Source organism: Mastacembelus armatus, unplaced genomic scaffold, assembly GCF_900324485.2.
Source record: "Mastacembelus armatus unplaced genomic scaffold, fMasArm1.2, whole genome shotgun sequence".
Classification (NCBI taxonomy): Eukaryota; Metazoa; Chordata; class Actinopteri; order Synbranchiformes; family Mastacembelidae; genus Mastacembelus; species Mastacembelus armatus.
This window is the reverse complement of record NW_022872940.1, coordinates 257,073-272,227: the sequence shown is the minus strand read 5'-3', so window position 1 is coordinate 272,227 and position 15,155 is coordinate 257,073. Positions and strand designations below refer to the sequence as shown.

The window sequence follows — 15,155 nt, the reverse complement described above, 5'->3', positions numbered from 1 at the left end:
GCTCCCAGAGTTTCCAGAAGCAGAATGGGAGGCAGAGCCTTTAGTTATCAAGCTCCTCTCCTATGGAACCAGCTCTCAGCCTGGGTTCAGGAGGCAGACACTCTCTATACTTTTAAGGCTAGACTTAAACCTTCCTCTTTGAAAGCATATAGTTAGGGCTGGCTTCAGGCAACCCTGAACCATCCCTTAGTTATGCTGCTATAGGCCTAGACTGCCTGAGGACCATTGGTGCACTGAGCTGCCCTACCCTAACCCCCCCCCCTCTTCTCTCCTCCCCCCTCACATGTATATTCCACCAATGAATGTTACTAACCTTGTGCTCTCTCTCTCCCCTAGTTTGTGCTCTCTCCCTCTCTCTCTCTCTCTCATTTCTCTCTGTACCTTCTGCAGGTGTCCCTGGTCCTGGAGCTGTATATCGCTGATGTGCAGTTACTGGTCCCACCACCTTGCAGTGTCTATTTGTTGTTTATTGTTGCTGTTCTTTTCTCTCTGCTCTATCCACTCACCCCAACCAGTCGAGGCAGATGGCCGCCCAAACTGAGCCCGGTTCTGCTGGAGGTTTTTTCTTCCATTAAAGGGAGTTTTTCCTCTCCACTGTCGCCAAGTGCTTGCTCATAAGGGAATTGTTGGGTTTTTAGTTCTAGTTTTTGTAAAGTGCCTTGAGATGATTTGTATTGTGATTTGGCGCTATACAAATAAAATTGAATTGAATTGAATTGAATTGAATTGATTTGATCTTCATCTTTGGTTCTTTTTTCAAGTTGAATTGTCATCATCATCAGTGTCACATTGGATCTCCTTCTTTGCTTCTTTATTCAGGTTGGACAACTGCAGTTTGTCAGCTGTGGTTATCTGGTCTCAGACTCTGAAGTCCAACCCCTCCCATCTGAGACAGCTGGACCTGAGCTGGAAAAACCTGCAGGATCGAGGAGTGCAGCAGCTGTGTGGTGGACTGCACAGTCCAGACTGTAGACTGGAGACTCTGAGGTCAGACCCCATGTTTAGGTTGTGTGCTGAGATGAATGTGATGTGAAAGTTGTGCTGACACTAAACTGCAGACATGAGGCTGATATTAGACTGATCCACACTGAGGATCTTCATGGGAAAGGCTGTTTTCCCTCTCAGAGAAATGTGGCTACACAACATGAGTTTGTATAGATGGAGCCACAGGTGGAGCATATTAATGACAGGTCTTTGTCCCTTTTTGGATAGGACTGCTTTGAACCTGCATCCTGTTGGCTTCAGCTGTTTGGAGTTTCCACTTTCTAAACCTTCTTCAGCTCTGAACACATTCTGAAACATTCAACACTTTCAAGAGGAACTTTGGTTTCTAACATCACATCTTTGCTTCTTTATTCAGGTTGGAGGGCTGCAGGTTGTCAGAGACCAGCTGTGGTTATCTGGTCTCAGCTCTGAAGTCCAACCCCTCCCATCTGAGAGAACTGGACCTGAGTGACAATGACCTGCAGGACACAGGAGTGCAGCAGCTGTGTGGTGGACTGCAGAGTCCAGACTGTAGACTGGAGACTCTGGGGTCAGTTCACTGACTGTTTGTTACTATTGTAGATCTTTAGTGTTGAATTATTGTTTGAACTCAGTGTTTGCACAGACATAACTTCTATTGAAATTGATTTTCTTTTCCTGTCTTTGGATTTTTCTGAGGCTAAATTCAGTCTTTAGTCCCAAATGACTAAGTCTCACAGAAAGTTGGTCTCATTGTGTCTAAAGAGTCACATGTGTCAGCAGAAAATCCTCTGAACTAATATTTGTTGGAAATGGATCCAGTTTCTTTGATGCAGTAGAAATATTTCTTTGATCATTGATATTGATGGTTGAGAACACACACAGACAGGTGTGTTTCCATCACTTCAGAGGACATTCCATTGACTTCCATTGATTTCCTGGAGACAAAGCCAAACCAGAAACACTACTTGGTGAACCCTAAGCACAACCTGAACCTCAACTTCCAGACAGCTTCTTCCACACAGAAATCCAAACGGGTCCTGGACTAGATTATTGGCCCCTTTTTCGATGTTGCCATTGGATTTGGAGCAGGTGGTTCACCTTGGACTCACCTGTTGGGAGTCCCAGTTAGTGCAGCCTAATAATCCCTCATTCAGTCAGTTGAAATGGACAAAGTCCTGTGAGGACCCTCTGGTCCCAACATGTAAGAAACAGTAGATCAGTTGACAGACAAAGCATTACCTGGATCCATGTTGCTATTGGACCTTGATCTGTTGTCCAGTGGCCTCCGGCTCCACAGAACGTGACTCTATGGAAACTTTAGTGCCAAAGAGGAACAGTGTGTCAGTTGTGTGGAAATATTTTGGCTTTAAAGAAAGAAGATGCTGCGTGGCGTCAAAACCTGCCTTGCTACTGCTGCTGCCTCATGGGCCAAGACTAGCAAGGCTAAAAGGCCGAGCACCACTGTGTCAAATGAACCAATCCCACCCAACATGACCAGATGTTGGAAAGTTTAACTCCATATGAATCGAATTTAAAACATCACATGGAAATTCCTGTTTCTCACAATGACTTTGAATTAAAGTCAGATATTTTTCATCTTTCTGCACTTTCTTCTTCATGTTAATGTGACATCAATTCACACCTCAGCTAATTTCATCATAACAGCCTGGATGGACCAGTTTCTATTGACACTTGTGTTGTATTTATAATATTGTGTTGTTCTATTCATTGTTCATGTTTGTTCAATAAGAAAACAGGAAGTTGGTCTTTGCTTCTTTATTTAGGTTGGAGAATTGCAGTTTGTCAGAGACCAGCTGTGGTTATCTGGCCTCAGCTCTGAAGTCCAACCCCTCCCATCTGAGAGAACTGGACCTGGGGTACAACCCCAATGTCATGTACCCCAAGACAAGACTGCAAAAGTTGCATTCAGTTTTCCTTTGGGGACTGTACAATTATTGAAAAGGAATACCTAACATATTGGCACAGGAAGGCTGTCTGCACAAGGCTGTTCTAACAATGTTCTATTACATTTGTTCACTTGATCAAAGTGTCATACAACGTTGGGAGACATGGGGGGGGTTGCAGGGTGGGAGATCTGAAGGTGCGTTTTCCATTTATTATTGTTTAAACACTTGGCCATCATGTTTTACAACACTGTACCCCCCCCCCCCCCCCCCATGTCGCCCAACCCATGCACCCACCCACCACCAAACAACTACTTATTTACAACTATTCATGTTCCTCTAGAATCTGTTCTGTTGAACATGTGAAATGTGCTGTAGGAACTGAAAAATGCTCTGATGTCCAATTACAGGAGTGAGAACAGTAAAAAAAGAACCATAGTTCATTGGGGGCTGGGACACGTGGTTATGAGCCATGTGATCAAACTGCGCCTCTTAGACACTGTGGATTAAAAACCTCCTCCTCATTTTCGTCAGTCTAAATTAAAACACTGCCAAATACAGAAGCTCGTCAGACCCAGGGTGGACATTTTACTGGGGCATGTGGCCCGAAAAGGAACTAGCCAGGCCCGTGTCCTTAAAGTTACATAAAGCAAAATATATTCGCAGCACTGCCGTTAATCACCGAATGTGACCGGAGCTAACGAGTCTGCCAGCAGCTCAGGTTAACTTTGAATTGGTTAATGAAAACAACACAGTGACCGGTGAAGTTAAAGGTTTCTGGCCTTATATACGACTCACCTTTTCAGCCGTCATGTCCTCCTCCCTGAGTGATGCTCTTTTATTATTTCTGAAAACTACGGACTGCTCCATGTTTGGCAGCATCCAGGTGAGTGTCGGTGTAGTGGCGCCAAGAAGACTGCACCTTGCCACAAATGACAGAAGAAGAGATACTTCCGGTTTTAGAGGAAGGAAATACAGCTGTTTTTCCGTTTCAGCGCTGTAGAACTTTGTTTATTTAAAGTATAAATGAGAAAAGAAAATCAAGTCTAACGTTAAAAAGGTGTGACATTTTCATCACAGAATCAAAAAGCGATTTCATTTTCTTTTTTTTTTGTTTCTGTTTATAAAACCAAACTTCAAATACCAAAAACTACACGGACCGGGAATGCACTTTGTTTTGAATCTGTTTTCAGCTGACCTGACTGTTCTGTTGGGAAATATTGGATTGTTTCCTATTGTTTATTCCTTCATGTGCATCCATGTCCTGATGGGAATAATATCCCAGAACAAAACTGACTGGATGATAGTTTTGCTTTCAAAAGTCAATGAAGACCAAAGGAACAAAGCCACAATCAATTGAAAAAGGAAAACCAGCACAGAATACCTCAGGGAACGTGTTTGCTCTGTGGTCCATATTTGAAGCTGACCTTGTGTTGGAATGTTTGGATTTCTTCTTTAATATTGTTGATCCATTCATGGCCTTATGGAAATATTGGACTGTTTTAGAATGGATTTGATCTGCACTATGTTGGGATATGTTTTCAGGGCTTTCAGCCAACCCAAGTCTGTTCAGTCAGTGACTGTATATTGTGTTCAGTAAAGCAAACATTTGGAATCATCTGTTGGCCAAATCTTTTCTTTAATGTCATGTTGAATTGCTTTGCTTGGTAAGATCATGTAAACCCATGAGGCAAGAAAAACTTGAAAGCATATTTCTATGTCTTCAAACTTCTGGTTCCATGACCCTCAGCTCTTTTCAATAATATCCATGGAAAAGTTCCTATCAGATCCTTTTTAGAACCAATATAGGATCTACTGAATATTCTTCAGTTTAATGCCAAACAGAAATATGACCAATAGAATATCAGCCCTCTGTCATATGGCCAACAAGAAATGCAACACATGCTTTTTTCCATAGTTGAGTTTGACACATGAAAACTAACAGTGGATCTTAACGTAACACCATTTAACCTTGTTCTCACTTGAAATGTGTCCCCACATTAAGTCCTGGAATTTCAGGGGATGGGCAGCATGGTGGATGAGTGGTTAGCACTGGTGTCTCACAGCAAGAAGGTCGTGAGTTCGCATCCCAGCCTTTCTGTGTGGAGTTTGCATGTGCTTGCGTGGGTTTACTCCGGTTTCCTCCCACAGTCCAAAAACATGCATGTTAGGTTGATTGGTGACTCTAAATTGCCTGTAGGAGTGAGTGTGAGTGTGTGAGGTTGTCTGTCTTTGTGTGTCTATATGTGGCCCTGTGATAGACTGGTGACCTGTCCAGGGTGTACCCCTGCCTTCCACCCGAGAGAGAGCTGGGATAGGCTCCAGCAGATCCCCATGACCCTGAGCCAGGAAAAGTGGGTATAGAAAATGGATGGATGGATTTCAGGGGATTGGACCTGGAAAGTCCTTGACAGATCCTTGAATTTGAAGTAAACCAAGGTGTGGGAACCTGTTTATAAAGCTGGACCTGGACCTGAGTCTAAAGCAGAAATCTGGGACTAACCTTTAGTTGCTGACCACAACTGTTGTTGCTACAAATCCTGTTCATGTTGTTCTGAGTGTAATGTAAAGATGATGATTTTAACCTTTGACCTTTTTGCACAAGTGCAGCTGTTACTGTCCATAACAACATAAATGTCTCTCTGCTGAAACCTACATACGAAGACTTTAAAGAGTTTAGATGAGGTGCAAACAGTTTGGCCTTTAGCGTCACAGTCCACAGGCTGTATCATCAGTGTAGTCCAGGTTCCTGTTCAGGCTTTAAGGTCTTTAAATAGGAACAGATGAGCGGACAGACCAGCAGGAGGCAGCGTTGTCTTTTTAACAGCTCCTTTATTTTCCACCAACAAGCACAAACTCTCCTCTCTATATGTCTGCGCTGTCGCCAAGCCCCTTCTTCTTCCACCCGTCACACTTTGAACAAACCCCACCTGAACAAAAACCCAGTCCCCTCAACACAACTCACCCTAACACCATGACCCTGAACATGATGGAGCATAAAACACTGCGCTAACCAACAACTCAACACTTTACCAAATACCCAGAATGCACCTGGTTGTCAACACTGACTGCCGCCTCATTACAATATTTATTTTTTGCTTATTTTATTTGTCCCAGTCATTTTTATTTGTTTGTGACAGGAGCCAATGCCCCGGTGTCGTGGTGGTGGATGTCCATGGTGGTGGTCCCCCCTTCTTGGTTTGTGGTGCACAATTGATTGATTGATTGATTTTGCTGTGTTTGGGCCATTTTTCTGTCTTTTCGTACAGCCCCCCTCTGGTCCTTGTTCCCCCACGGCCGAGCCTTGGCTCCTGGGATTGATTTGGGTGAGAGGGTGTGGGGGTGTTGGGGAAGGGGTCTTATTGTGGTTTATCCTTTTTCTTAGTTTGTTATCAATAAAGTACTTTAATGGTTCTGTTTTAGTGGTTTCTTTATGGATACCGTGAACTGGAACATGGTCTACAGTCCCATTTTGTGAAGCTTATCTGGGCCTTTATATATTCCTTCTCCAGTTAGATTCCCCAGGTGGGATTCCTGGGGGGCTTTGTCTAGTCCTTTTGTTCTATTAACTCTAGTTGGAATTGGTGATTAATAGTGTCCAAATTGTGTTGTTTCTTTCTCTCAGGCCACATATGTAATGTAATAATATATAATAAATGGAATAACATATGTGCCTTACCGTTGTGTGTGGAAAGAATGAGATATGAAACATAACCAGTAGTTAATGTGCAATCCAATGGTCAATAAATTATTGGCTTCATATGTTTGGGAATCGGACTCTGAAAGTGTCAGGGCCTCACCAGCCACAAACTTCACCGCACGTCACTGCTACACAGAAGCTCAGGTCCTGTTCTCAGTCCTGATCTCCTGCTGCCTCTACTGTCCACAGTCCTCCACACAGTCCCACAAACACTACACAGAGCCAAAAACCCGCAACAACCAGTAGATGAAGAGTTGGCCACGGTGACCACAGAGACTCCAAACAGGTTCAGAGCCACACAGCTGGTCTGGAAAAAAGTCCAAAAGACTACAAAGACCTGCAGAAGCATTAGGAAGAGAGCCACAGTGACTGCAGCCAGAGGACCAAAGGGCCACTGCTGTGTTGTCTGCAGTCATTTGAGGTCTCTGTCAGTCTGGGGCTGTGCTGTTTTGGCTTGTTGGCTGGTAGAGAACTTTTCTCTGCTCTGGATGAAACTGGACTTTTGGTTCAAACAGAGGAAGCTCATCAAATGTGCTGTTATGGTGCCAGCTACAGGTTCTGCTGTTCTCTGGGAGCACCGCGTTCTTAGCCCAGAATTGTCCACATTGAATTGATATTGCCTCTATTAAAAGTGGCCGAATTAGCTGTTAGCAGCTCCAGTTTGCAGTGAACCCAGGGATGTCCAGACATCTGGACCTGGATCACTGTGACCCTGAAGAAAACCTAAAAACATAAGGATTATCAGGCAAGTTCTGCAGCATCTTATTTGGACCGTGAGGACCAGTATGTTGGCAGGTAGAGAGCAGATGGTCAGTCAGTGTTTCATGGAGCCTGGACTCTGGATTTAGTTCTACATAGGGTCTGTTTTAGGTCAGTGGAGCCAGTTCAGCAGAAATGCTGATGTGCTGACAGGAAAGTGGTTTGGTGCCTTAGGAAGTTCAGTCTGTTTCAAACCAGTGTGTTGTCTGTAGTGAATCTGGACCACCAGTACTGTGTTCTGGTTATAGTCCAGTCTGTGACCTAGACTGGTCTGTGCTGAGTCTTAGACTGAGCTGGTTTCCACAGTCTGGTGTGGATTTCTTTGCATCATTGTTGCCCACTGATATTGTGTTGCATGTTTATTGTTGGACTCATTTCTGTTGTTCAGCTTAAGGATCTCCTGCTAATTGGAATGAAAAGCTCCAAAATGATTGGATGGCAAAATGACTGAAGCTTCCTGTCTCATGTGATCCATCAGAGTGGGACACAGTTCATTGGCCTGGACATTTAGAGGCTTAGATGGGAAACAAATCCAGATGTGATTGTGCAGATGTTTGTTCTATGGCAGTATATATAAGTACTGGGACAATGAGCCATGAGCTGAACTCAGTGATGTCACGTGGGCCTCAAATCCAGATGTGTCATGTTTGAGTCCTTTTCCATTTGCCAAGAAAAATGTGTGGTTGTCAAATGAAAGAATCATCCTGACTGGAATAAGGAGATCAGTGTGGATATCCAGCTCTACAGCTCAGCACACTGAGGAAGAGAACCAGCTTTAGTTCTGGTCTGGGCACTACCTGTCAGCTCCAGCTCCCTGAGTTCCCAGTAGACCAGTATCAGCAGTCCAGTGCTGTGAAACTACTTGTTGTACTGCAGGATGTGTGAGGAGCTGTGACTTCAGCCAGGTAGTTTGTTGCTTTGGACAGCAGGTGGTGCTGCTGAGGCTCAAACATCCAATACTGGGTTTTTGGCTCAGCTGCACTTAGACGACACACAGGGAGACAAGCTGGGCTCAAAACCTGGGACATGGACCGAACTAAAATACATCCACAGAAAGACCAGACAGCTCCATGGGAGTACTGCAGTACTGACAGTACTCTGTGGTGTACTGCCCCAGTCTTAGAGTCAGTTTCCTCCCTGGGGGCTGTAGAGGTGAAGAGGCCCCATCAGCTTCTGTGGGTTTGCTGATGATACTTGGTGCAGTACAGTTGTAGTATGAAATACATCTTAGAGGTACAACAGTACTGTGCTCAAAGTGTACTGCACCAACAGAAGTATAATTAAACTGTACTGCAAATACACTAAAAGGATTGGAGTGTAATGTGAGTACTAACTAACAGTATATATCACAGTTTAGTGCTGTAACCACAGAGTCATGTGATTTCCTGTGGAGCAGCAGGAAGTGTTCAGTCGCTGAGCTCAGACTCCATGTTGAGAGCAGACAGCAGGAGGAGGAAAAGTGAAGCTGAGGCAGGTGAGTGTTAATCCAACATTATTATGATCTGACTGTTGGAGGCTCACACTCACTTTTCTCTCTGTGGACTGTGGAGGGAAGAACCTGGGTCCACACAAAGCCGCCGAAACTAAAGGAGGAAACAACAGGCCGTGACTTCCTGTGGACACAAAGTCCTGATCCTCTGAAGAATCCACATTAAAGCTGCAGCTGAGCCCAGAACAGAGGCCCAGCTTTAAAGACAGTTGTTGTGCTGCCTGCTCTGAGTCCACTGGACTCTGGCTTCATGTCCGTGTGGCTGGACTTCCTGTTTTCATTTTTTGTTGCTGCGTCACTTGAATGGCCTGGTTCAGAAACTTTGAAACTTCCTGTCTGTGAGCATTTGTGGATTCAGGGCTCCATAAACAGTCAATTGATCAGTGATTGATGTGAAATCAATAAAACCATGTTTGTGTTTGCAGAGGTCAGTACCACAGACAGAGACCAGAGTGTCCAGGATCCAGTTGTCTGTCTGTCTGTCTGTCTTTAGTTTGGTTTCTCACAATAAGACAAAGCTCATCTAACATCAAACATCATGACCTTAAGCTGTGAGGTGAAGAAAACCTGTTCCAGAAACACACAGCAGTGTTTTTCTCATGGACCTGTTCTGTGTAGTTTCCCTAAAGAGAACCAACAGGTGGACAGTAGCAGTGAGTGGAACAGACACTGCAGTCCTGTCCACACACTCCAGCCTGTGGATACACTAAATAAAGTGTGAAGTCAAATATTAACAAGCAAAATATGGTTTTTGACTTGAAGTCCAATTTATTCCAAACATTTCCTTTTTCAAATTTGTAATAATTACGTATCTCTGATTCATTTTTTGTTTGTGAACTCAGTGTTGATTTTAGTGTCTCACTCCATCTGTTCACACTTGGTTTAAATTGGACTCAGGGCAGCTGGAGTTTGTCTCCAGAAACATCTGGAATTCATCTGGATTTTTGTTATTTCATCATTGTCAGACCAGGCTCCGGTAAAAACTAACAAAAGTAGAAACAATAACACAAATAACTGTTGACACTGGTCTCTGATCTCACCAGGGACTCACAATGGGACCAGAGGACATGTTAGATATTCTAGAGGATCTGGGAGAAGATGAATTTAAAAAGTTCAAGTGGTTCCTGGAGCAGGAAGGCATCAGAAGGAGCCAGCTGGAGGGGGCAAGAAGACCTGACACTGTGAGTCTGATGGTGCAGAGATATGGACTTGATGGAGCTGTGGAGGAGACCAAGAAGGTGTTAGAGAAGATTCCCAGGAAGGACCTGGTGCAGAGTCTGCCAGACATCAGCTCAGGACCGGAAGGTCAGTAACAGGAAGAGGAAAGGACAGTGTTGTTTTTTTTTTAACAGAATTCAGGTTTTACCAGTTAGAATTTAATCCTGTCCAACAACCAGACAGTGGACTTGTTGAGATTCACTGAACTGGAATTTGCTTGAAAGTTCAGAAGGTTCATGTTGTGATTTAAGATGATATCACGTTAGTGATGAAAACATTACACTGGTGCTGTTCTAAGAGAAAATCCTGATCTTGGCTGGTGTTTCATTTGGAGCAGGAAGACATGCAGTGTTGTCCACCTGAGTCTGAACATGTGGCCATTAAAAATGACACTAAACCAAATCCACATGAACGTAACTATGAAAATAACAGACACCCCCCTTTGTCTCTCACCAGGACCCCTCTGGTCTCAGACGTCTGAGGCTCACCCTCCTCAGGACCCTTCAGCAGCTCCTCACACTAAAGGTAAATCTGCTTGTTTTGAATCAGTGGAAGACACAGATCACATCCCTGGACAGATGGATCAGACATGATAAGGCTGTAATTACAGTCACATAGTAAAAAGAAGCTGCATCTGGAGACATGTGCACTAATGCTTTTATGTTCTTCCCCATCTATGTTTGCCTCAGTTGTGGAGGTTCCAGTACCAGAGCCACAGTCCATCACATACTATCAGGAGATGCTCCGGTCAAACCTCAAAGACAGGTTCATGTGTGCAACACAAGGATGGACACAGAATAAGGATAAGCAGCGTCTGGAAGAGATCTACACTGAACTGTACATCACAGCTGGAGCCTCCATACACATCAGCAAACAGCACGAGGTCAGGCAGCTCGAGATGGCAGGGAAGAAAACCGATACAGAGAAACCAGTGAAACCCAGTGACATGTTCAAACTTCCTCCTGAACAATACAGACCCATAAAAACAGTGCTGACCAATGGGATCGCAGGAATTGGAAAAACATTCCTTGTGCACAAGTTTGTGTTGGACTGGGCTGAAGGACGAACCAATCAGGACGTGGATCTGCTTTTCCCCCTCACCTTCCGTCACCTGAATCCACTGAAGGGAGACCAGTTCAGTCTGGCAGAGCTCCTGCATGAATGTATTAAGGAAACTGTTGGGATCAAGGAGGAGGCTCTGAATTTCATCTTTCAAAAGCTGCAGTCATCAGGAAACACCAACTATGACAAGAGTGAATTCAAGCTCCTGTTTATTTTGGATGGACTGGATGAGAGTCGCCTCCAGCTGGACTGTAGTACCGATAAAACTCAGAGACTTAAATTTAAAGTGACGGAGTCCACCTCAGTGGACGAGCTGCTGACAAACCTCATCAGGGGGAAACTGCTTCCCTCCGCTCGCCTCTGGATAACCACCAGACCTGCAGCAGCCAATCAGGTCCACCCAGATTTTGTGGACATAGTGACAGAGGTCAGAGGGTTCACAGACCAACAGAAGGAGGAGTACTTCAGGAAGAGGTTCACAGATGAGGACGGGTCCAATAAAATCATTTCCCACATCAAGAGCTCACGAAGCCTCCACATCATGTGTCACATCCCGGTCTTCTGCTGGATCACTGCTACAGTTCTGGAGGATCTGTTGGAAACCAGACAGGTGGGAGAGCTGCCCAAGACCCTGACTGAGATGTACGCAGAGTTCCTGTGGTTTCAGATCAAACAGAGGGAAAAGAAATACGGTCCAGAAAAGTGTTTTCAGGACATTAAGTCGTTAGCAAAACTGGCTTTTCATCAGCTGGAAGAAGGAAACCTGGTCTTTTATGAGAAAGACTTAAAAGAGAGCGGCATTGATGTCAGACAAGCCTCAGTGTACTCAGGAGTGTTCACAGAGATCTTTAAAGAGGAGAGGGGGAGGAAGAATGAAGCCATGATGTTCAGCTTTGTTCATCTGAGTGTTCAGGAGTTTCTGGCTGCAGTCTACATGGTCCACTGTTACACCGACAGGAAGACACAGGTACCGAAGAAGTTCCTGGGGGGGAAAGTACGGAAGGTCACCTCTTTTTATAGTTAATTTAACACTAGATGTCTTCCTGTTGGGAGTCCCTGGACAGTGAAAGTGGCCACCTGGACCTGTTTGTCCGCTTCCTTCATGGCCTCTGTCTGGAGTCCAACCAGAGAGTCTTAAGAGGCCTTGCTCGTCTTGCACGTGTGGTTTACTAGTTACCTGCTATCTGTTCAGGGGAGGCCCATGTCAATGTATGGAAATATATCGAAACAGACTTTTTCTAAGAAGATCAGATGGGAAACATTTGCTTCCATTGCAGGTTGGGAACAGTCAGGTGTGGAGTACATGCCCTCTGCCTGCTCACTTACCTCCAGAACAGTCGTACTCAGCCCCACCACCCTACATGAACATGGGCCAGATGCAGAATATGATGCCCCCACCTCCTATACACAGCTCCAAAGCCCCTGGCTATTGCTCCACTTCCCAGAGGATGGTCAACAGTCCCATTGGTATGATATTTTTTTTCCCCCCAAACAGTAATAATCTTAAATAACTGCAGCAAAATGAGATGTATTAATAGAATATATGCAACCAAATATGAAATCGTAAACAAAAGGTGTGTGTTCACAGGTTTTTGTCTTGGTTAGTAGGGTAAACTGTTCGGGTAGTTTGGAATATACATTGAGCTTTCTTTTTAATTATCTGCAGCCACACCTTTGACCAGTTACGCCACCAGTATCTCTGGCAGCCCTGTGTATCTACATGGTCGTACACCAGTTGGCACACCCTCATTCAGAAGACAGCACTTTCCCCATCACTCATGGAGTGTGTCCACATCAGGTATCAGCCACATGCACGTCTTATTTGTGCTTGTTCCTATGTAACCCTTTTTAAAAGTATGAATTTTTTATTTTGTAAACTGTGTGGCTTAAAGCAAAAATGCTTGTGTAAATCTGATCTCCTACATATTTCTTTCTGTATTGTCTCTTCTCTACCAGGTGAATCACCTGTCCCACCTCCCTCTATGGTATCATCCTCTCCCCTCTCCACTTCAGCTGTGGCCCCTCCTCCTCAGCCTAAGCCAGGCAGCTCGTCGCAACAAGACCGGAAGGTTCCTCCACCCATCGGCACAGAGCGGCTGGCCAGGATCGGGCAGACGGGTTCGGTCGACCCCCCTCTTCTCACCACCAACTACACTGCATCTGTTGGACAGGGGGGAATTTGGCCATTTGGGGTTGGTAGTGCTTCAGGTATGAGATTTTGTGTTGCTGATTTTTTTTATATATAATTAAATTAAAAAGCTGTCTATATATTAGTGTGACTTAAAAAGAACCAAACCACATATTTCATTCTCAGGTAATGTGATGAGACTTTAACCACTTGTTTGTCTTGAAACAGAGGCCATGTCTGGTTGTTCACAGCCCCTGATGAGCAGCCACATGATGCACCCTCAGCACCAGCCCATGGAGCAGGGTCACACAGGCATTGCAAACCCTGCTAACAACTACCACCAGCCTCAGCATTTGCCCACAGTTACATGGACTTCCCAAAAGGTAACACAAAGCCATATCTCTACCAGTGATTTAACTTCTGTTGCTCTTGCATGTGTGGTTTACTAGTTACCTGGGTGCCCATGGCAATGTATGGAAATGTATTGAAACAGACTTTTCCTAAGAAGATCAAAAACGTTTGCTTCCATTGCAGGTTGGGAACAGACAGGTGTGGAGTACATGCCCTCTGCCTGCTCACTTACCTCCAGAACAGTGGTACTCAGCCCCACCACCCTACATGAACATGGGCCAGATGGAGAGTATGATGCCCTCACCTCGTCCTTCATCTCTGGATGACTTCCTGTTGGGAGCCATGGAGAAATCCCTAAAAAGTAAAAGTGGCCACCTGGACCTGTTTGTCCGCTTCCTCCATGGCCTCTGTCTGGAGTCCAACCAGAGAGTCTTAGGAAGCCTGCTGGGTCAGACAGAGACCAGTCCAGGAACCATCCAGAGAGCCATCAACAACCTGAAGAAGATGAACAGAGATGATATCTCTCCTGACAGAAGCATCAACATCTTCCACTGTCTAATGGAGCTGAACGACCACTCAGTCCATCAGGAGATCCAAGAGTTCCTGAAGTCAGGGAACAGATCAGAGAAGAGCCTCTCTGAGATCCAGTGCTCAGCTCTGGCCTACATGCTGCAGATGTCAGAGGAGGTTCTGGATGAGTTGGACCTGAACCAGTACAACACGTCAGACCAGGGAAGACAGAGACTGATTCCAGCTGTGAGGAACTGCAGAAAGGCTAAGTAAGTCCAGATGTGCCCAAGTGAAAAAATCTATTTTTGTATATTTTCTAAAAGTATATTGAGTATACTTTTGAAATACTTTGAAATACTTGAAGTTGTGTTAAAATGAAACCAGTGAAGTTGCTGGAAGCTGCACTATAAATCTGCTGTAGTACATGAAAAACCTATTTTTCACGAAACATTTGAAGTTGACTTGTTGCAAATGTCAAAAATCTATAGTGACATTAAACTGACAGTGTATTACTAATAGACTTTGAGCCAAAGTAAATGTACTTGCAATATACTCTGAACTCATTTGAACTATGTATGAAATACAATAGAATGAGGTTTGAAATGTGAAAAAAGTATGCAAAGTATATTTTTCAAAGTATTTGAGTATTTGTTGTGAAAATGAGCCACTGACTTTGTGTTAAATTGCAACCAAGTTGAACATATTGCATTAAAAGACACAATGATATTGGATTGATATTCCTAGTAAATATAAGTCCACTATAAGCATCATTGTGTGTTTAATAAATACACCAACAATGCCCTCTGAATGGATTCTCCAAACACTGAGTCTGAAATGTAGATACTTTACTTCGATTCCAATCCAATGATGTTGGACTAAAAGCACTACTTCCTGTTAGCATGTTCTCAAATGCTCTTACTTTGAAAAGCCCAGTGCACTTTGAAGACGTTCTAAAATGACTGAAAATAATCTGAACTCCTACACAAAGTCCAAAACCCGTCAGTCCAACAAATATTGATTTGAACTCTAACACTATTAAATCCAGCCATTTAAGGGCTTTGGAACAAA

At 44.2% G+C, this 15,155-nt stretch overlaps 1 protein-coding gene, 1 long non-coding RNA gene and 1 pseudogene across 2 annotated transcripts in view; 2 read left to right on the top strand and 1 right to left on the bottom strand.

Annotated features, from left to right (window-relative positions):
• Positions 1-12,518, top strand: part of LOC113143888 (NACHT, LRR and PYD domains-containing protein 5-like) — a 267,626-nt gene extending 255,108 nt beyond the window's left edge. The window contains exon 5 of the mRNA XM_026329493.1: positions 10,726-12,518. Coding sequence (XP_026185278.1) covers positions 10,726-12,122 — 1,397 coding nt within the window. The 3' untranslated portion in view covers positions 12,123-12,518. The remainder of the gene's footprint in view (positions 1-10,725) is intronic.
• LOC113143885 (zinc finger protein 208-like) overlaps positions 1-15,155 on the bottom strand; it is a 905,597-nt pseudogene that overhangs the window by 833,505 nt on the left and 56,937 nt on the right.
• Positions 8,745-9,257, top strand: LOC113143916 (uncharacterized). Its single transcript, XR_003297099.1, has 2 exons — positions 8,745-8,803; positions 8,880-9,257. It is a non-coding gene; the product is annotated as an uncharacterized LOC113143916 (long non-coding RNA).